At 39.9% G+C, this 21,945-nt stretch overlaps 1 protein-coding gene across 2 annotated transcripts; it reads right to left on the reverse strand.

Annotated features, from left to right (window-relative positions):
- Window positions 1-78: 78 nt before the first annotated feature.
- sv2ca (synaptic vesicle glycoprotein 2Ca) lies at window positions 79-21,182 on the reverse strand. 2 transcript variants are annotated; one of them, XM_088376875.1, is made up of 13 exons: window positions 21,143-21,182; window positions 13,545-14,217; window positions 8,283-8,463; window positions 7,101-7,252; window positions 5,080-5,213; window positions 4,794-4,883; window positions 4,273-4,383; window positions 4,097-4,185; window positions 3,733-3,897; window positions 3,408-3,541; window positions 3,121-3,327; window positions 2,831-2,990; window positions 79-2,605 (listed from the first exon to the last, which is right to left on the reverse strand). In XM_088376875.1, exons 2-13 carry the CDS (start codon window positions 14,143-14,145, stop codon window positions 2,422-2,424), a joined length of 2,208 nt encoding a protein of 735 aa, XP_088233001.1. In that variant the 5' UTR covers window positions 14,146-14,217; window positions 21,143-21,182; the 3' UTR covers window positions 79-2,421. The 2 variants fall into 2 exon arrangements, with proteins under 2 accessions (XP_088233001.1, XP_088233000.1); XM_088376874.1 differs by lacking the exon at window positions 21,143-21,182 and adding an exon at window positions 19,099-19,246.
- Window positions 21,183-21,945: the final 763 nt, after the last annotated feature.

Raw genomic sequence — 21,945 nt, forward strand, 5'->3', positions numbered from 1 at the left:
ATTATTTGGAAATTTCTGCAATGAAAATTTTGTGTGGTTCTACAAAACACTTTTGAGAAGAAAATAGACAAAGATTCATTTGCAAGAAAACATCATTTTTATTTTATATATTTTTGAAAGCAACACAGACTGCAATTCCACCCTTTTGACTTCTTTACATATTTTCACACTTGGACCTCAGAACAGCTACTTGCAGCAATAACAGGCAGGCCCAATACTCACAATGACACACAACTTCATTGTCCATATACGATTTGATTGCCTCCATAAAATGGACAGACCGAACTTACAAGACTGATACATTCACATTTTTCTTCAACAAACATCTGAATATTGCTATCGTTTTCAGGTAAAAGGATTAAAACAAAAACAAAAATATCACATAATAGATTTTCTACATGCAACACACGCACACAGAGTACAGGAGAAGGAGAGTGGCATTTGGATAGGGATTTGAAGCCAAGGACTCACAGTGATGCACATCATGGACATAGCAGCTGGCACACGACACAATCAAAATTGCTTTTACACATTAATCCCACACCTCCTCTAATATCAGCTTTTATTATGTACACTATTTACACTCTGCAATGCACACAATTATATGTACACACATGCATGCTTACATACCCACGTGCGCACACACTCTCACACAGATAAAGTACATTTAACGAATGCCCCGATACGTCAAACAAAATAAACGTCAGAAAATTATTCTTTCTCCAACAGGTTGCAACTAGCCATGGCATGAACATTTCTGCTTCATCAACACTGGAAGAAATACTACAGCTTTTATATCACTGCATTTGTATGGGTATCACATTTTATCTTTAGTAATACTTAAAACACATGACGACAAATCAGAGCACACATTGTGTGTGAGCCATGTATAAGGTTAGCTTGGATTTAGACAAAATGATCAAAAATGTGTTTTGCCGGTTATCAAGTTTCATTCATTAAGCTGCAATATATCATGTCCATAAATTAAACAATCCATTTTACTTTGAAATATTGATAGTATCACACAAATAAATAGAAATATATTAATTGATATTACTGTATTTTGTTAAAAGTGTTATCATTAAAATACATCTATATTTTGGGGTTAACGTCTAAAGAACAAGATGGTACTGGACTCTATATGATTCAGATTCTGTCCTACAACCTCAAGATACCACGTGACTATGGGTAGACTGCTCCAACTCAGGAGAGGCACAGTTAAAAAGGCATTGAGTATTTGTTTTTTGTCATGATGGTAGGTTACTGCCACAGAATCAGAGGAAGAGAACAGAGAAATTCAATATAGACCATCATTATTCCAATGACAAAGATGGTCAATTAAATTGTGAGTCAAAGGGCAAAGGTTATTAATGCAAGAAAAAATAGTATATATTTCTAAGTATTATTATTTAATTCTACATTGGCAGGTAATGCGACGGGCTTGCTATCCTACATCTACTTTGGAGAACTTTTAGATCGAGTAATGCAAATGTTGAGTAGAGTCCAAGCTGAAAGTGTGTCTATATGTGAGCTTTCATGTCTTTTTAAGTTGCACCTGTTTGCCCTCTGCCTGACCATCTGCAACATGTTTGCGAGAATAGCAGCTGCCGTGCATCTGCGTAGTGTGTCCGCTCTGTCTGATCATCTATTCCCTCCGTTATCACACAGCAGGTTGGCTGAGCTCATTATAGCTTGTTTTGCACTTTTCTCCCCATCTGGCTCCTCTTAATAAGACTATTAATATTAAAAGCCTTGAGTTTAAGCGATGCGATCACACCGTAGAAGATGCCGGCTGGAACGGGGATCCCTTCTTAGATCAAATAAAACCAAAATTTAAGCAGGAAATATGTGCAATTGTCAGCCTTAATTTGCAAGAATGTCTATACAGAACATGCACAAAATGATATAAATTGCGAGGAATTTTGTACTGCCGACTGGTAAATTGCTGCATTGCTTTACTTACTGTATCAGCTAAATATGATTAAAACAGTTAAGCTACAGTGGGTATAAAAAGTATTTCTTTTAAATGACCAGGATTTTGTGATGGACTATCAATCATTTCAAAATACAATATGTTGCACAACTCCCCAAAAATATTTTAGAGAAGGGAGGTACAAATAAATAAAATAATGAAGTTGCACAAGTGTGCACACCCTCTTAGAACTGGGGATGTGGTTGTTTTCAGAATTAGCCAATCACGTTAAAACTCATGTTTGATAGAAGTCCGCAGCCAAATGACAACATTTAAAGCGCCTCTGATTATTAAATCTTGTTTTCGTTTCAAATGGAGTCGTGCAGGAGATTCACGTTAGTGGTGGAACACGGGTGTGTCAACTTTTTATACCCACTGCAAGTATGATGCAAGCCACTTGCACTCCTTTCGCTATGATCTCTCAGTCCCCTTAAGCTCCAGGACTGGCGTTACATAAGGACATTGGCCCTGGTGTCAGGCAATCGGAGGCCAACCAGACCTCCTCCCACTAGAACTGAAGATGCCATTAGGATGGGGATGGCCTTTGTGATGCCAACCAGAGAACCGAAAATCAGGTTCCCCAATACTGCGGCCAACTTGCACAGGGCGTTGCAGAATCCAAATCCTGTTCCTCTGCAGAGAGATTTTGGGGAGACAGGTAAAAATTAAAGATTTACAAAGCCATATTCAAGTATTAAACAGTGCGTCATCTGCGTGCTCACTGACGATAAGGCCCTTTTTTTGGTTCACTGGGGCGTAATTTCATTTTCCCAAGTCCAGTCTGTCCTTTTTGGGCCATGTTGTGCCCATCTGGGCATTAAAAACTATGCCCAGGATGGCTAATAATCATACCCTTACCTCCTGGCAGTCGGAAAAGATTCCGTTGTGACCACGTCTAGAGAGTTCCAGGCAGAGATACTCAAGCCGTTGTAAAGGCACAGCATGAAAATCATCATGGACTCACTGGTGCCAAACCACAAAAAGAAGCAGCTGATTCCTGACAACACCATGGAGCCACCTAATGCACAAAGACACAAATCCCAGCCAAAAGAACAGTGAGTAACTTTCATGAAGGCGCTTGTGGTCAACATTACACCTCCCTCACTCATCATGATGGATGTCCATAGTTTGAAAAATGGCTATCTTACCTAACATGGACAAACGGCCTGTTTTATCCATAAGAAGTGCAGACACAATGTTCCCGGGTAAAACGGCCAAGGTTCCCAAGAAGTTGATAAAGTAAACCCAGTAGGCGCTATAATCGTCATCAAACGTCATCTGACATCCCGTTTTATTGTGGGTGAACGTGCTGTTGACCACCTCGGTGCCATCAATCAGCTTTGAGTCGTCAATGTCTGCACACAAAAATAAGAGCTTGTCAAATCAAAAATTTGCCCAAAAATGAGAGCGTAAGAATTACTAAAAATCATCTCACCTGTATTAAAGAAGAACGCGTCAATGAAAGTACAATTATGGAAATAGGATCCCACCGATGTGACGTCATCGAAGTGGCAGTTGCGAAAAGTTGAGTCAACAAAGGTGACAGATTTGAGTTTCATGTTGATGAATCTGGGGAGGGAACAATCATGTACTAAAATCAGTCCTTTAGTTTGTGGAGATGCAACTCTCCTTTCTCTTGTACAGAACGGTGCAAAAATAACCGTGGTGGGATGTGACCAAGATTATTTCTCTTCATTTCAATACAACCAGCAAACACCCAAAACAAAGAAAAAAATAGCTTATGCAAAAATATGGCCTACCGATCATTGATGAAAAGTCCATTTTTGTGTATTTGGTTCTCCAGGGTAAAGTTGAAGGTGAAGTCTTCGATGCGTTCGTTGTTGTGAATTTGCACTTTGGAGGCATATTCGTCCGCCTGGAGATGTTTGATGACATCGGGGAACCAGACAGACAGACCGTAATACCTGTAATCAGAATAATATTTACCGTCTAAAGATACTGAAGATTTTCAGGATGTTTTTTTACTCCTCAACAACCTTCATCTGTCTCGGCTCCAATGGAGGAGTATTGATCGCAAGACTGTGATTGATTTAGCCGACATGCATCTTGGAATTGCTATTATGTGACTGAGGAAACTGCTTTTGATGGTTCTCCGGCACTCACCCGAAAGACAACGTGAACCACACTATGGAGAGTCGCATCATATTTTCTCGCATTGGGTAGTTGAAGCACTTCATGAGATTCAGGTAAATCTGAAATGACACAAGAGATTCAGTGAGCCTAAATACAAATCTGCTAGGAGGAAAATGGACAGAAAATAAACTGGTGAAAGAACACACCCCATGGATTTCAGCCTTCATCCGGAAAATAGCCTTGGAAACTGGATTTCCCGATTCAGACTCCAATTCAACCAATTCATCGAGCTGCTTTGGGATCTTTATCCTGTTAACCTGTGAAATATTCACAACAAGCAATCAATGTGCAAATTCAATACAGATTATTGAAGATGCCCAATCAATTTACGAGGAAATGAAAAATCTAAAATAAGAATACCATATCTCATTTAATCGGGTTCGAATTGGTCACTGTATGTAGGTCTAATTTTTGGATGATAATTTTCTCATGTACAAAATGAAAATGACGCTACAGCAGCTGATAGTATCAATGCATCATCTACTTAACATCCAATTCAGACTGCAAATAAGCCTGAATGACACAGAACAGCTTTGAGAAGTGTCATCATGCAGATGTGATCCCAAGAGGGAGTTAAAACCTGTCCCAGCTGTGGCAGAAAATAAGCCTCTTTGCTTCCTTTCAAGAAAACCAAAGCGGAGCAGCAGCAGGGAGAAATAAAACTCACGCTGAAGACTTTCTCCGGCTGCCCACGCGCTCTCATGTTGGTGTCGTGGATTTGTTTGAGGATCATCCAGGCTTCGTCGTGCTTCCCCACCTGTCAGCAGACAACGCGTCCGAGAAAGAAAAACACATTTGTAGCATCAGCAACAGCTTACTAAGCAACAGTTTGAAGCACAACTCCAGTGAGATTGCATTGGATGAAAACCTTGAAGCATAATGCCGAGTCGGCAAAATTTGTATTTCAAGCGTCAACATTTGTAACTATTTTGTGGAAATAAATAGCTTTGTACCTCCAGGTAAAATCTGGGGCTTTCAGGCATGAAGGTAAGTGCTACCACAGCACACACACAAGGGAGGGCACAGACGACCACAAACACTCGCCAGCTGTGGAACTGGTAGGCCGAGCCCATGCTGAAACTCCATCCTACAAACAGAACACATCGGTGGCATTCAGGTTAAAGAGGAATCATGAAAAATTCATACAGTATCTGGAAAAAAAAATATTTTGCCTCTTATTTTTTAAATTTAAATTTGTAATGTGGTTGGCTCCCGGGGAAGAAAAAAAATATATCAGTAATAACTTAAAAGTGCTGTCACTGATTTGGGGTTTGTGAGGAAGCCAGGAAATAGAATCATGCAGAATTGCCAGTCGTGACCTCCCACGTCTCTCGACAGATCGTGCTTCATGGAGATGCTTCTCCACGGGAAGCTGTGCCATTATCCATTAGCAGGCGTAGGTGGTAGTCAGGAAACGTGGAGGGGGGGGGGGGAGTTAATGTTGGTGTTTATGCCAGAACATGTCTTCTGAGGATTAATCTCAAAATATAATCTGATTAATAGCACCATACTCACTGCTAGTTTTCTAACCGGGGGGTAGATTTTTCTTAGGGATTTAAAAAATAAAATAGACCCAAAATTCCCCTCATCTCACTTTCAGTTCTTATGCACTAATGTTGGAATTATTTATTTGATCTCCAACAATGACCAAGGTTTTGGCTCAACAAAGTAAATTGGCCTTTTGTAAAACTGCTTTCATTTCTTGATTATCTTCTTCTGCGTGCACCGGGTGAGTGATAGGAGGAGATCGAGAAAGGATGGAGTTGTTCAGCACTGATTGCCTTTTCTACAGAAATGGAGCTTAGCTTCTTTCCCCCTCAGGGTTTGTGTTTCACTCACGCTATTGGAAATCTCATTACAGAGATTATGTACATAATTGACTATGTCTGGTGGACCAATTCAGCACTCCTTCACAACTACTACTCCTACTACAACCTAGATAGATAGATTACTATTTAGCGCTATTTACATAGCTAGATGAGCCTTGACCAGCATTTACAGTACAACCAAGATTCTAAACATGTTCCATGAGATTACATAGATTAATTTATTCCCAACAGGCCATTTTCTTCATTATATTGCACTTCTCTGCATTATTTTCGGTATGTGTACATATGTGGATGTCCAATCAGCGTTTACACAGCCAGTGTAATTTAAAAACAACATTAACAACCTGACTGTTTTTTATACACACACACACACACACACACACACACACACACACACGCACACGCACGCACACACAAGCGCTATCACAGTCACTGACGTCAGAAGTTGGCCAAAGCATGGTCTGGCCATAAATCACTTCCAGCACAAGCTTTGTCCTGGTCAAGCAAGGAGAAAAACCTAATTATGCTTGATCAAGAAGAACACTTTGTCAAGATGGGGAGTAAAGAGAGAGATGAGAGAGGAGGGAGAGGTAATAAAAGGAAGGACAGAGTTAGAGAGAGCCAACAAAACAAGGAAAGGAGGGGCTGGGTGGAACATGTAAGGTTAAAAAAGGTAAGGAAAAAAATAGGGAGGGAATGATTTAGAAAGCTCTTTTCATTGTTTCACGTATTAGCATGGGTGATATGAAATGCAACACATCTTCCACTGTGTCAGAGTATCTGCTCCGAGGTATCCATGCATAATGTTAATCTTTTGAATGTCTCTACTTGTCCTGGGAGCAAATCACTGCTATTAGGTGATTGTTTTTGCGGAGAGAACAGTGCTGTGCAACATCTCCTCAAGTATCTAACTTGATGCTTTAAGGCAGTGTTTCACTAGTGTGCCATTAGAGATCTTACTGAAATGATCAAAATTATTAGACCGTTTTTTTTGTTCATTTTAATGCATTTGAGTATCTCAAAAGAAATTTGGGCGCTGGTATCACAAGGTGACTCTGTAAACAGTGTCCAGGCGGACATGCACCAATGCTGTAAATCTTTAATCTGTCTCATTCAAGCGAGATCGATACAGCTGGTAAACTCACCATAATGCGGGATAATGGCCCATGCCATGGCGGATGCGTAGATCTCACCAATCATCCAAAACATACACAGCCAGCTCAAGTGTTCTCCTCTTTTCTCCCTCGATAAAACCTCTGCAAAGAAAGAGAAAACAATGGGCACTGCACCTCCTATCCTGCAAGAAGCACAGAAAAGTGTCAATTAGACATTTTCCACTAAGACATACAGTAGTTACATGTTTTTCAATCTTAATCTTCTGATGTGATTACCGGTACCTTGGGTTCCTTAATTATAAAACTGGGCTTTAAAGGCTTTTGGATCACATTACTTGGATTACACAACATGACACACACTTTACAGCCTAGGTTGACTTAAAGGTTGCAATGACACTTTTTAATTACTCCAAGCTACAGATGCAATTACTGCAGTAATTCCCATAGGAACAGTTGCAACATGACAACATTAGTACACACAACATGCTACTATTGAGTAGGATTTCTCAAAACATTTAGTATGCTTAAGAAGCACATGGATTTTATTATTATTATTATTATTATTATCATTATTATTATAAATACATAAATAAATAAGTACTAAATAAATAAATAAATGAATAAATAAATAAATAAATAAATAAATAAATAAATAAATAAATAAATAAATAAATAAATAAATAAATAAATAAGTAAATAAATAGCACAGAGAAAATATGAAAATTCCAAACAGATGTTCCAACAGGGATTCAAACCCAGATCTTGTGATTTTGGGGCAGATGTGCAAACTACAAAAACATACATATTGCAGAGAAATGAATATGTTTCTTATAGCTGCAAAAGCAGGACACAATTTACAGTAATTGCAATTGTGTATATTATGTTGGCAAATGTATATTTAGCAAAATTAACTTTATAATCTGAATCACATTGGAAGAGCAGTTAAAGTGAATGTCTCGGGGCACAACCAGCCTATATATTTAAAGTGTTTTAAAGTCTCTGTGCTGTGCTGGCAGAGTGAATTAGGCTGTAAGCGATCATTAAATGAAATTGATTCCAGCTTTTTCTCAGCAAAGGGAATAATAATGAGGATGGAGACAGCCACACTTACAAAGGGATGCCAAGTAAACACATCAACGGACACATTCCTGGCTTGACCTTCACAAATCATTTTGGCAAACAAATTGGCCCTCGCGTCACCTCCGTTCTTACCCGAACCCTGCGGCCAGGCGACAAACAAGGAAGACGCCGTATCCCTGGACAAAAGACGACAGGAAGGCGAAGAAGCCGTTTGTGGACATGCAAATGAGGAGACACTGCTTGCGGCCCACTTTGTCAGACATTCCTCCCCAAAAGAAGGCTCCCAGCATCATGCCCAGGTAAACAATGCTACCTGCAAAGAGACGCAGAGAGACAGAGCTTGACGTTTGGGTGTGCATGTTAACTCTGGCTGATTTTCTTGTAAAGGCCATCTTCAGCAACAATTCACCTTCAGATATATGTTTAAATTATAAATTATATCAAGATTAATATTTATATTATATCTTAATTTATATATATATATATATATATATACTTATTTATATCATATTAATATTATTAATTATAAAAATATACATATAAAAATATAAAAAATATTTTTGTATATTAAAACATTTTTTTATTCCAATTTCACAGACACTGAGTGAAGAAAGGTTAAGAATGTCTTCAAAAACACACACACAAACATACACACAAAATTCTGCAGGCAAAGTGTGAAAAATTAGAAGATGGAGCAACATTTGTCTTGTGCCTTCATTAGTACCGAATGTTCTTTTCAATGGCTGAGTCCATATGGAGGTTGTTTTCACAACTAAACAACGGAATGCAAACTTTGCAACACTACAATGCTTCAAAGTCGCCATGGCTTTACTTTCTAGATTTTGAGTTTTGTATATTTTTTGTGCCGAATTTGTGCATCATAATGCAGAGAAAACACACTACATCCTGCATTTCTTTGACTTTATCCAAGCTTTACTGGTATACAGACAGACAGGCACCAAATAGAACAAGAAAGCACCTGCACTCCCTCCGACGTGCGGTGCATTAAAAGCAGTTGACAAATGAATCTACCCTACACAGGACAGTCAATTACGCAATGAATTTATCGATGTTCCGTCCAGCTTGCTGCACGCCATCTCGGCGCATGATGTCAGCAATGCTGGCCCCAATAAAGAGCAGGGCAGTACACTGTAGTGTCACATATACTCTAACTCAAAAATAACGTCGCGGAACAAAGAGAGGTCTGTCGCTAAATGCTAAACGGCCAAAAGAAAGGTTGGGAGTCATCTCAGGGCAATTTAATATTGTTTTCTGTGGCCACAAGCAATGGCTCGTCGTGAGTCTTGGAACTTTTCACACTGCCATTATAAAGATAATACTATGCACAGTATATAAACTGATATTTTTACAAAATGAGAGGAAATACAAACAATAAAACACCAATATGTGGACACTCTTCTTAATATTTCATTGCACATGCTTGAAATAATCCAGCATTGTGTCACACTGACATTCAGTCGATAGTCAGCTAATCAATAGAGAACATATTTGAAATGATAGAGCAGGACAGGCAGGCATTTTAATTAATGAAACTTCAGCACTCAGTATGGTTACACACCGCTGCTTCGCCATTGATTTAGATGAGAACAAATCCCAGACCTCTTATGTGTCTGCAGACAAAGAGGAGGAGCAAAATCAATACATGTCAGCTCAGTTGAGCGTAGTTTAAAGACAAATTGCAGCTGACTGAGAAACCACGGAGAGATGAAAAGTATCATTTCTGATACATTACACAGAAAACTGTGTGAATGAAAGCCAGCTCGTACAAAAGTATCACTGACGTGAGTAGAATTTTTTGATGTGGTGACCCACATGGACTTGGTCAAATGATGACAGCGTGTCAGATGGCTCGTCAGACTGAGCCAAAAGGTTTTGGCCGATGTTGGGGTGTCAAAACACATCACTCACAAAATGAAACCAATCCAAGGATGTGATGGAAAACACATACTGTGGAAAACACAACAACAAAAACGATGCTCATTTATTATTTATTCATAAAATAGAAGTATTTTGTATCGCTAAAAAAGGCATCGTGCGTTATAAATCAACAAATATCTGAGAGCCCGTTTGTGAGCTTAAAAACAATGCAAGGTAACAAAAGAAATAATGAATCCATTCCTAATGTTTGGCGTCCTATTAGACGCTGAGAAACACCCTCCGGGAGATCTGGTCTGCATTCAAGACCTCTTCTTTGATTTCATGCTTTGATGCTCAATGCTCTCAGCATCAAGAACTACTTCAGCACCATGCATCTTAATAAACCATCCAATGCAGTGCCACCTCTCACTTCCCTTTTCTCTCCAAATGTCTCCTTTCAGAGTTCCTCTTACTGGTAATTCCTTCTTTCAGGTTGATCAAATCAGTTAATACTTGAAAGAGTTTTTTTTTTGTTGTTGTTGCTGTTTTAAACATTATAGACAATTGGGATTGGAATTTTGAAAATTTCACTTCAGGAGAAATTTTCAAAAAGTTTTTCAGTGTATGAAAGTTTGATTATGGACGGATTATAATTGTATTGATTTCCTCTTGAGTTTCCACCCTACTTTTTCTGTCCTATTTATTTTAGATCTTCTCTTTAGAACTGAGTCAACACGTTCGCACTACATTGTGTGTCGTCTTGATCGGATTCCAAGCTTCTGCAAGCACTGCAAAAAAAAAAAAAAAACTATCAAAATTCACATCAGTCGGAATGGTAGGGCCTCAAGCGCAGGGTTAAAAAAATGACCCATTGGCAACAGCCATGATCCAATCTCCATTACAGTAATAAGTGAGAATAATTCCCATAAAATCAAATGGTGCCCTAATGGGAGCGAGTCGTTAGAAATGGTTTACTACCGGCAGACATTGCTGGCAAAGCCCCTCTGGCCCCACCACAATGACGTCTCCCCGGCCCACACACGTTGACACGTTCCCACCCATCGACGGAGCTCCACTGCAAAAGTGCTGCTAATCTCTGCAGTGATGCTGTCATCTTACCGCAGTTTAGCTATGCTCAACTGCTCTTGGACCCCGGAGCCCCACACAGAGGGATACAAAAGAAAGGGGGTTGCGGGGGCTGCAGATGGAGTTTAATAAAGAGCAGGGAGTAAAAAGCTACAATTGATACTGAGATGAGGACAGGGTGAAAAGACCATGTCCTGAAAGTGAGGAGGGAGAGGCAGCTCTTAAGTGACAATGAAGAGCGAGGGGGGTGTATCATGATGAAAAATATAGCCCGTGAGAACAAATAAGTAATGATAGGGTGCTGGGTTCTTATTGTCTTTTGTACGTGAGATGATGGCAAAGCCTCGCGCTGTCAACGTTGGCGTGCTGAATAGCACCAGAGTGCCAGCATCCCGTGCTGATCCTCCCACTCCTCCCTCCACGTTACTCCTCTTAACTCGGTCATCTTTCTACCTCAAAGCCATCCCGCCTCTTTGCCGGTCCACTGTTCACCACACAACATGTTTAATTCTCTGTTCATACTCGTATTCAAAGTGTGAACTGCATTTGCCACCAAACACACACACACACACACATAAGATGCTCATCTTTCTTCCTCGTGTTACAGTCAACATTGTTGTTTTCGCATGTCAAAGGAGACTTTCATCCAATCTCACTCACCCTGGCATACAGAAATAATATTCTTGCCAAACACTTTATTTGTGTGCACCTGCACCATTGTATAAGATGCAATGTAAAAGCTCCATCAAAAACTAAAACTTCACAAAGATAAAAAAAATTATACATATATTCTGTCTGACCTGTTCTATATTCAAGAAAAGATGCATTTAATTCTAATCAAAAACAAAATATTTAATTTGAGTGATTTGAATAAACCTGAGATTGGACCTCGGCAAAATTTTTTGTTGCTCGTGATTAAGTGTAATTACACTGAAACTCCCAACGGGTGCCAACAAGGTGCTAGTAATCATGTAATCCATGCAAAACACACCACACTCACACTCAAATACACCAATCATGTTCACTTCAACAGGGAGGAGCCTGGGGGCAATCAGTGGGCATTACAAAGAGAGGAGAATGGGGGAAGACCACCAAGTCAAAGAGAAGCATTAGGAAAGGAGGCCGAGAGGGAGAGACGGACGGTGAGGGACGGAGTCACGAACAACGACGAGCTGAGCGTATCCGGCATGAATGCCTACGAGACCTCGCTTGACTAGAGAGAAAGAAAAGCGCTTGGAAAGGGACGGGGGGGGTAAAAAACCTACCATGGGGGATCAAATGAAAGCCAGAAAAACATAGAGTATTTTGAATATTTGATACCTCTGCAATGTCATCATTATAATGTCATTGCATGGTGTGACATGTTGCTTGATGGGGTTGAGGTCAGAGATTTTTAGAAAGGAAGCCTCTATGTAATTGTGAGCCAAATGACAGCAATGTACAGTATATCAAATTCTTTTCTGCGCCACTCTGGTACGCTGACACAGTGGGTGAGCGAGTGAGTCATTCCCAGTGCACAACATTGTGATGATGGATTATACACCTACAGCCATCAGGACTGCCGGAGCTGCTGCTCAACAGACTAGGAAGGCAATACTTGCTACCCTCTTAATCCTAATACAAGACTTGATGTGACACACAAATGTAGACTGAAGCATGACATGCTTGCATACAGAACATGCAAATAGCTGTAATCCTTTAGATTTTTTTTAAATAGGCAGTTATTCAACTGGATTAGAAACTGCAGGGCTGCAAGTTCCGAACCAGCTCTGGACGAAAATGGTCTTGGTTGCTATTGAATTACATACAACACCAAACTGGATTCATCCATCCTTCCATTTTTAATACTGCTTACCTTTATCAGTTTCACGGATGAGCTGGAGTCTCCCCCAAATGACTTGGGTGAGGGGTGGAGAATAGTTGCCAGCCAGCAAAACAACTCCAGACTTTGCTAAATTAATTTTTAATCATTTTTACCTATTTAATTATTTATTTGAAATGTAAATTAATACTAAATTAATTGCCAAAGACAACAAAATGAAGGACCTTTGCGCAATAATTACAGTTAGTTTTAGTTAGATTTGTAAACGTTTTTGTTTTTTCATAAATGAAATTGATTTTTTTCAATTTCAGTAAAAAATAAAAAGAAAAAAAGAAGATATCATAGAGTAACTCTATACGCATTACCAGCATCCCTACTCAGAGGAAGCAAAACACAATCAAGAGGACAACATACAAACTCCAGACAGGAACTCCAGATTCCAACCCTCAACATCAGAATAGTGTGGTGGCTATATGCCAATCCGGTTTACGATTCGATATGGTACGATATGGCAACCATTTTTTTTAACGATTCCATATGTAATGTAATACATTTTAAAATGGAACAATTTGATTCATTCATGTACACACACACACAGGTTTACTCACCTAACCACCCTGAGCTGGAGTCAGGTACACACATGTCTGTTTCAGCACTTGGAAGCACAAAGCCCACCACAAACACCTCGACGCCATCTGACATGAGCGCCAGTCCCAGAACCAGGAACAGCTGCCACTGGAACCTCCCGTGGCCGCACTCTTGGATGATGAGCTCGTACTGCTGTGCCAGCTCCTCCTCATCAGCCTGTCGCTCCTGCTCCAGCTCCTTCCTGTCCCTCATTGCGTCCGACACGGGTTGCCCGAGGGCCACTTGGCCCTCCTTATGCTTCCTGTCGCCCGTGGAAGGAACCCCCTGGTACTCGCCCTCGTAGATCTCGTCCTCATCGTCGTGGCCCTCGGTGGCATCGCTGGAGCCCTCGTCATTGTCACGGTAACCCTCTCCATCTTGCCGAGGTGGATTCCTGTAGAAATCCTCGTCATCGTCGTCCGCATCGTCCTGGAATCGTGAGTAGTTGTGGTGGGATGAATACTCATCTGCTGCACGGTCCACCACCTTGTTGACCTTCTTTGCTGTCTGCCGCTTTGCCTCCTTGACTATATCCTTGGCCCCTTTAACCAGGGAAGTCCTGTTATTGTAAGTGTCCTCCATTCTGGTGAAATCAGCCGGTGAAGACGAGCGAGAAGGGCGGGTTTTACGCTGGGAATGGTCAGCTCAGTGGGTCTGAAAAAGCAGCAAGGAACACGAGTCATTAGTGCACTGTCACCACAGGAGAACAAACACAATGTTTGTGGTCAAACTCAGAGAGATGGGCAAGTATAAAAGAAACGATAAAAAAGCAGCGAAAGCGAGTTTAGCACAAGCACAATTTCCTAACGTTCCCCAAACCTTATTGATAATCATTCTTGTTACTTATATATTCACAAAAACATGCAACGTGATTTGAGAGGTCCTTTCCCAGTCTAACGAGAGGGAGACCCCAGTTTAATCTGACGCTCACGCTCAAATGATGACTCACAGTTCAACATGTCCGGCCTGCTGTCTCCTTCTTATTAACTTACAGTCGATGAGCGAACATTAAAACACAAATTGCAATTCATTCTGAAATTGCATGTGGCTGCTGGAAATACCTCTGCCAAAGAAATGAAGGGAGACCCGTAAAGCTAGTTATAGTATAATTCACCCTGGCACACTGGTGTGCTGTGAGATGATAATCCACTCATGGAGCTAAATCGCCATTAAAGAAGTCGCAGAAGGAGCAGTACGAGGAGCTTCACATTTGTTCTGCTGGATTTTCCACTGTGTCACACTTGCGCTGTCAAAGAGAAGAAAACTACTTTTTGTGGTTTTGTATTGACTCGATTAACTTTTGTTGACTATATTTGAACCGTACATATTTTTTCCATAGGGTTGTTTAATTAAAATTTGCAGGTCTGGGTATCTTTTTCCATCAAATGAATTTATAGTGTTTTGGAAAAGCTCTCGTCACTTATTTTCTTTGAATGAATTGACATAAGACAAAATCATCTCTAGACTGACTTAAGAGAAGGGCAGAGAGATCAGAGCTGTCCAGAGTGCACCCTCCACATGCGACTCAGGGGCTGTTCTCCACATCCTCTAATGAACACTGAAGCCTTGTCAGGAGAACACAAATCACAGGGCCAGCTCCAGCTCCCATAATGCAATTTTACTGGACAAAATGACACCGCTGATTCAAGGTGACTCCGCTAATCTCTTTGGCTCATTGGATGACTTCTGTGGTTATGAGCAAGGAGCTTTTTTTTTTTTTTTTTTAATGCCGCCACTGGCATTGCCGATGGTTTGGCTTGTCATAAGAATTAATCAAATGACAGATTTTTGGGCAATTGCTACGGTGTCATTTATCAAGCAAAGAAGCATTATGGTGATTTAAGCGGGTGTTGGATCCAACATGCCTCGCACTGTGAGGCATTAAAATTTCTCCCAGATACAATAGTTGGGAGAAAAGAAAAATAATTTGTAAAATGTATTTAAAAAATCTACCGTAATTTCTGGACTATAAATTGCACTTGAATATAAACCGTACCAGCTAAAATTAGGGGCAAATCTTTTCTGTATTTTCCCCCCTCATCTATAAGCCGCACTGTACCATAAGACGCAGGTGTTTTAAATGAAATGTCCTCAATCCTATTTCCTGTATTACCAAAACAAATCATTTTACAATATCATAAAAATCATCAATAATCCATAAATAAGCCGCAGCGGACAATAAGCCGCAGGGTTCAAAGCTTGTAAAAAAAAGTAACTGAAATTACAGTAATTATAGACCATTTTCAAGAAATGTTCAACAGTGTTTGTATATACAAACAAACCATTTTCTGCAGTTTGACAAATTCATAACAGAAAAGGCCTTTCGTTTGTGATGCAATGTCAGCTTCTGGCGAAATAGCAACTGAATCGTTCCTGGAAATACAAGACTGCGTAAACAAGCCATATTCTTTGTTAAACTAACAGCCAGAGGTGTGTCAAAGGTCACGGCCATGACTGCCAACCCGCAGACTGCTGCTGCAGGATTAGACAACGGTGCTTAAACAAACTGCTCTTTTTTTCCCCTCTTGAGTCTATGAACATTGACACGCATGCTCACACAGCTCCGGGTGGTGTCTTCCTGTCAGAAAATCAATGGAGTGCACGGTGAGGTGTGCTGTCAGGTGTGATGAAGCTCAGAAGACACCGGAGCTCACATGAGACCACCTGACCGCAGTAGAGGAGGCACCCCGACTGCGCACGCAGCAACAGGAGCAATCACAATCAAACCAACACTTGCAAACAAGACAGCAGTGGGGCGGCTTTGCCATCTTTCATGTTCTCACCTATTATTCCCACCACCGGGTCCTTTGTTTGGATCTTCACAAAAACATTTTAAAGAAAAACCCATTACTGTACATACTGTACAAGTCATTAACTATTATAGTTGACGTCACTTGCCGATTGCCATTTAATAAATTAATGATCCCTTACATATTTCTCCATTAAATGTACACGGTTGTAGATGTTGGATAATTATATGTAGCACAATCAGATTTGCAAAATGCTAGATTTATTTTGTTAACTACGGATATGTGTTGTTTAATTGTCTGTAGATTTGTCATGGCAGATTTTGTTATTATGTATCAGTTGTATTCTGGAGCATTTAGTGGTCAACTTGTACAGGTCAAGCATCTGAATAAAAGAAAATCCACTTTAAACCTCAATTCAAATACTGACTGATTCATAAATTTAGTTTTTTTTAATATAAAAATCATAATACAGTTTTTTTTTTTACAGGTTAGGCAACAAGACTAGCAACTGAAGACCAAATCTTAGAAGAGAGAGGAATGGGATTTCCTTTTCACTTGAACCACACACTGTGTATGGGAGCATCAAATTTGAGGTGTTTTTAATTTTTTTTCCAATATCGAATAAATACAGTATAATCTATTCCACCAAGGTTGTTCATTTCTCAGTGGGCAATCTCAAATGGGTTTTTTTTTTGTTCTGATTTTGCCCTCTAAAAGACATTCACCAGCAGGAACACCTAGCTAACGGCTGTTTTGTTCAATTGGCATTAGGTCCAATCTCTAAATGGGAAAGACTGAAAGTAATCCCATCAAAACGGAGAAGTCACGGCCTCATCTGGAGGAGGTGCTTCCAGAATGGGACGCCTTCCATTAGGAGATTCCATCAAATAGTGATGGCATCACAGCCTGCGCATACGCTTGTGTGTTGAAGTTGGGGTGTTGGGGGTTGACAACGCAGAAAGAGACGAGACAGCTACAAGTCACATGACGCTCAAATACAATTGGGGATAACAATCTCCGAAATAAATTATTGCCAATCTGAGAAAATAGAAGCATCAAATAAAATGTATTGTAAATAAATCTCATTACATGCAGGTTTATCCGAAAGATATGTCAAAAAGTAATGAGTGGGAAAGAAAATGCCCAAATGAACTAAAAAGCTGAAAAATCCAAAACCCTGAACCTGATTGGATACTTGGATGGTCTATAACCTTACAGTTCTTGACAGTAATAAGATCACCGGGAAAACCACATGACCACCGACCTCCCTAATGAAACTATTCCTACGTAAAACTGATTTAGCCCTTGCTGAGTTCAGACTGGAACTTCTTGCCTATCCGTTTCACTTTAGTGTGTTACACATTTTCAGATAAATGCAAGAATTCTTCAGGCCATTTGATGACGGGGGTCATTAACCATGATCTAAACAAAATAATGAAACATCTGCTGAATCTCCTGAATGTTTGTCAAGATAATGGAGAGAAACAATCTTTTTTTTTCTGGTGCTTTTGTTCCTGCTTCGCTGCCTCGGGCATTATAGGCAGTGTACTTTTATCATGAGTGGAATACAAAGGGAGTCTCTTGTGAGCTTCTATTATGTTGCTTAAAGTTAAAGGGGTGGGGGGGAATAAATGACAGAATATATGTGTGACACTGGCTGAATCGCTGATTATTGTTTATAGAATGTAGTATTGGTAGAAAAATATCTCAGCTATCCACCAGGGTTGAACTGTAAACAATTTTAACAAGCTTCTTTTTGATTATATGATGGGGTTGTACCATTTTGGTTTGTATGGGGGGGGGGGGGTGAATAAAGCAGGAAATACAGAAATATCAATTCATTCAACAAAAGTTTGGTGTGGTTAGTCTTGGTTAATTAGTCATTTCTAATTTCTTGTTCAATGAACGCACAGGACTCTACCATTTTCTTTATGAGGAGGGGTGATGCTATCTGTATCTTCTTCTGGACTTACACCACAATTTAATGGATTTGTTTCTGCAATCCTTAAATAAAGTTGAAATCTGGCAATGTTTGCCTGATTTTGAGACCACAACAATACCACTTAAATAAATATAATAACTGTGACTACAACTGGACCACAATGTTGCTTAATGTTCATATTGCTCACTCACAAAGCACTTTGCCAAAGGTTTCCAGTTCAGCGCTCGCGAACCCGTCAATCGTTCATTGCCTCGCGAGGTGCAATTCACGGATGAGTCAGTTGCCTGCTCCCACATCCTTTCCTCTTTTTGGCAGAGTGCTCCAACTGCCCCAGGGCAGGTGGCTGCATTGCTCCACACAGCCTCCAAGTCCACAACATGAAAAACTCTACTCCAATCAAGGAGAAGAAACTCAATCTCACCCAAATTAGGGAATGAACAGATTCACAGTAAAAACTATTTCCAATTACAGTCAATCTTAAACTTTTACACCATGGCGCAGACAAGCAATTCCCAGACTCCGAGTCGCCATGAATTGGAGCAATCATTTTAACTATGAATGAAAACTGTAAAGAAACAAAAATTATTGATGATCAAATGAAATTAATTCTCAACAGTTGCCCACATTCATAAATGATGCCACTAACCATCATGCAACTTTAAAGAAATGATCCACAAAAATATTCATCATTGCTTTTGTTAAACACAAAAGCATTCACATATATTGGTATGAAAATAAATGGATGTTATTCATTTTAACCATTTTGGCTAAAAAGGACCAAATATTCACACAAGACTAACGGGTTCACCAACTTGAAGATGTTGAGAAAAAAAAAAGACTTACCTTCATTTATGGCAACAAAAGTAGCTAGAGCTTCTTAAAACCCATTGTTGGTTGTATGTTGAATAAATCTCGTGGGTATTTCTTTAACAAAGAAGTGGATCCGACGTAAATGAAGTGCACAACGTGAATTTCCCCCCCCCCTCCCCGACGCAGTGTTCTCTCGCTGCAGTACTTCAGAAGAGGAGACGGAGGCAGAGCGATGGAGGATGGTGGGAGGGAGGGAGGGAGGCTTGGGATGCAGGGATGGATGCGGGGAGGAGAGCAGCGTAATCAATAATTGCATTTCATTGAGTGATGCGGGTAATTCTGTCTGATGGAACAATCTAGTTAGGTGGCTAGATGACGTGCGCAGATGCATGGCACACAAAAATAGGTCTAATTCAAACTGGTTGCAACTGGCAAGACATTGCTTTCTAGTCATGACTATAAAAATAGTTTCTAACGTCCGATTCATTTTGGAGTGCAAAGTTAGTCAAGAGTTTTTTTTCTCCTTTTACATTTTTTTTCTGTTCCTGGGGGTTATCATTAGATAAGCGGGTATGTCTGAGGATATTGTATGTAAAATTTAAGAAGCATTCTCAAAATAATAAATATTGTGTGCAAATCCAAGAAAGCTGGAAATTTGCATGTCAAGAAGACTATCCCGGTCAACAGCTAATTTTTTTAAAAAAAAGATTATTTTCAATGGCACGCAAAGGTGGAATTGAGGTTGTAGCGTCAGTGTAAAATTAATAAAAAATAATTAAATAAAAATAATAAAAATAAATATAATAATAAATAAATGGAAACATTAAATAAATAAACAAATAAATAAATAGATAAATAAATAAATGTGTGGATTGAGCTATAGTATAGAATTGTGACCAAAAAAAAAAATCAAATTAAGAGTCAGATTCCATCTGGCACCATCAACATGACAAGTGCACTGATAAATGGATTATTTGGAACAATTTGCACTGTGAATCCAATAAAAATGTATATCCAACTGAACCAAACCACAGTGCGAGATAAGTACAAGGTTTCTCATCCAATCAGACGTGATCTTGTTCCAGATTATCTTTCTCAAATACTTGATTTTTTTTCAAGGTGAGATTGTTTTGCAAATCAGAGCACTTACTGATCAGATCCAATTGCTCAAATACCGCCCCCCAATACTACTCAAAGCCCCAAGGGAGCCTCTTGGGATTGCTATAATTGGCATGATATATATCACCTCGTTGGTTCATTTAATTTCTTGGGTGTTTTAGTGATGTTGGTGAGTCACTTACCTGAGCTTGGGTAGGTTCTGCTCTACTCTCAACAAGTATTTCATTACGCAGTGGACCGCAGGAGATCCACAACTGACTGACACCCCCAATGAAAATAGTTTTGTGTCCATGTGACCCTGCAAGATGGTGGCAAAGCATAACTTCAGTCTAAATGAAGCTCCTCAACGAGCACCCTCCAACCATTTGTGTGTGTGCCTTGTTGTCTTGTCTGATTTCTTATATTTAGCTCCCTGCTTCCTTCCAGATTCCTCCTGCTCTTGGGTTCACATTTTTTTGCCACCCTTGTGATAATCCACACTGCGTGACAGTTAAAAATGAAATCCCCCTTGCACCTGTCCTTCCATTTACTATTTTAACACACCTCATTCTGGCTCTGCCATGGACTTGATACTACCTTCAGAATGTGAAATATTGGAGGAATAACTAAGTCCCCACATTCCTTGACTGTGTCATTTATATAGAAGAGCAACATGAGGGTGGAGGGAAGGTCTTGGCTTGAATAGGTCAAGCGGGTGCATGATCAGATCTTGTGGTCAAAGAACAGAACCCGCATACCCAGGAGGAGAATTTGAACTCATTAAAGGATTTTCTAATGTGACACTTGGGAGGTGTAAGCCCCCTGAACAGCCCGTTGTGACAGCACAGCAGTGAGTTAAAGAGAAAAGATAATTGATCGCTTCCTGTTGTGATTTTTGATGACGCTCTACATTTTGTTGGCTCAATGTCACGTTATTATTAGTAGCCAACCAATATGATATTGTGTGGAGGCATCTTACCCGAGGAAAATAAATCTTCTGCATCATCATCACGAGCACCTGCTCACCAGCCCCGGACACCATCAACTTGATTGCACATGGGCCAGCGTTCTATTTCAATTACTTAACTCATTTATTTGCTACATGTTTTTTTTTTGCCTGAAATAGGTAACATGATTGATTGAGGACCTATTTTGAACTCCTGCTTTCACAGGCTAAATTGTCCTTAAGTGTGAATGTGAGTGATTGGTTGGCTCGATGTGGTGGTTCGGCAACCAACTTTTGCCCCAAGTCCAAGATGTTGGTAAGCAAAAAAAGGATTTGTAAAGTCAAAGAAGGAAAGCAGTAAGAGACTGAGGCTAGCAAAACGAATCAGCTTTGCAGCATTTACATCACTTGAGCAGTGTCGCTGGCTTCACCACGAAAATGACTCACTTTTTTGACGTATCACACCACCTCAAAGTCAAAGTCACCTATTTATTTCCTCATGGTAACTTACAGAAATATCGATAGTTAAAGAAAAAAATAAAAAAATAAAAATAAATCAGAGTAGGTTTGGATTTGGATACTCAATTTAAATGCTACTCGGCTCTGGCTTGCACCATATGCGGCATACCGGAGAGGATTATAAACATCACACAGACTAAACAAAAAGATGCACACAGTACAAAAAGACAAAAAGGATCTTTTTTTATTTCTCCTCTGAATATGATGATTCACAGATGCAGTGACCCAGGATTGGGACACCCAGCCCACTCCCCCAACCCCCTAAGCCAAAAGGCTCCATTTAGTACTGCTGGAGAGCAGAGGAGCACTTAGCCTAA

This window comes from Syngnathus floridae, chromosome 5 (assembly GCF_059516105.1).
Source record: "Syngnathus floridae isolate MCC-2025c chromosome 5, RoL_Sflo_1.0, whole genome shotgun sequence".
Taxonomy (NCBI): Eukaryota; Metazoa; Chordata; class Actinopteri; order Syngnathiformes; family Syngnathidae; genus Syngnathus; species Syngnathus floridae.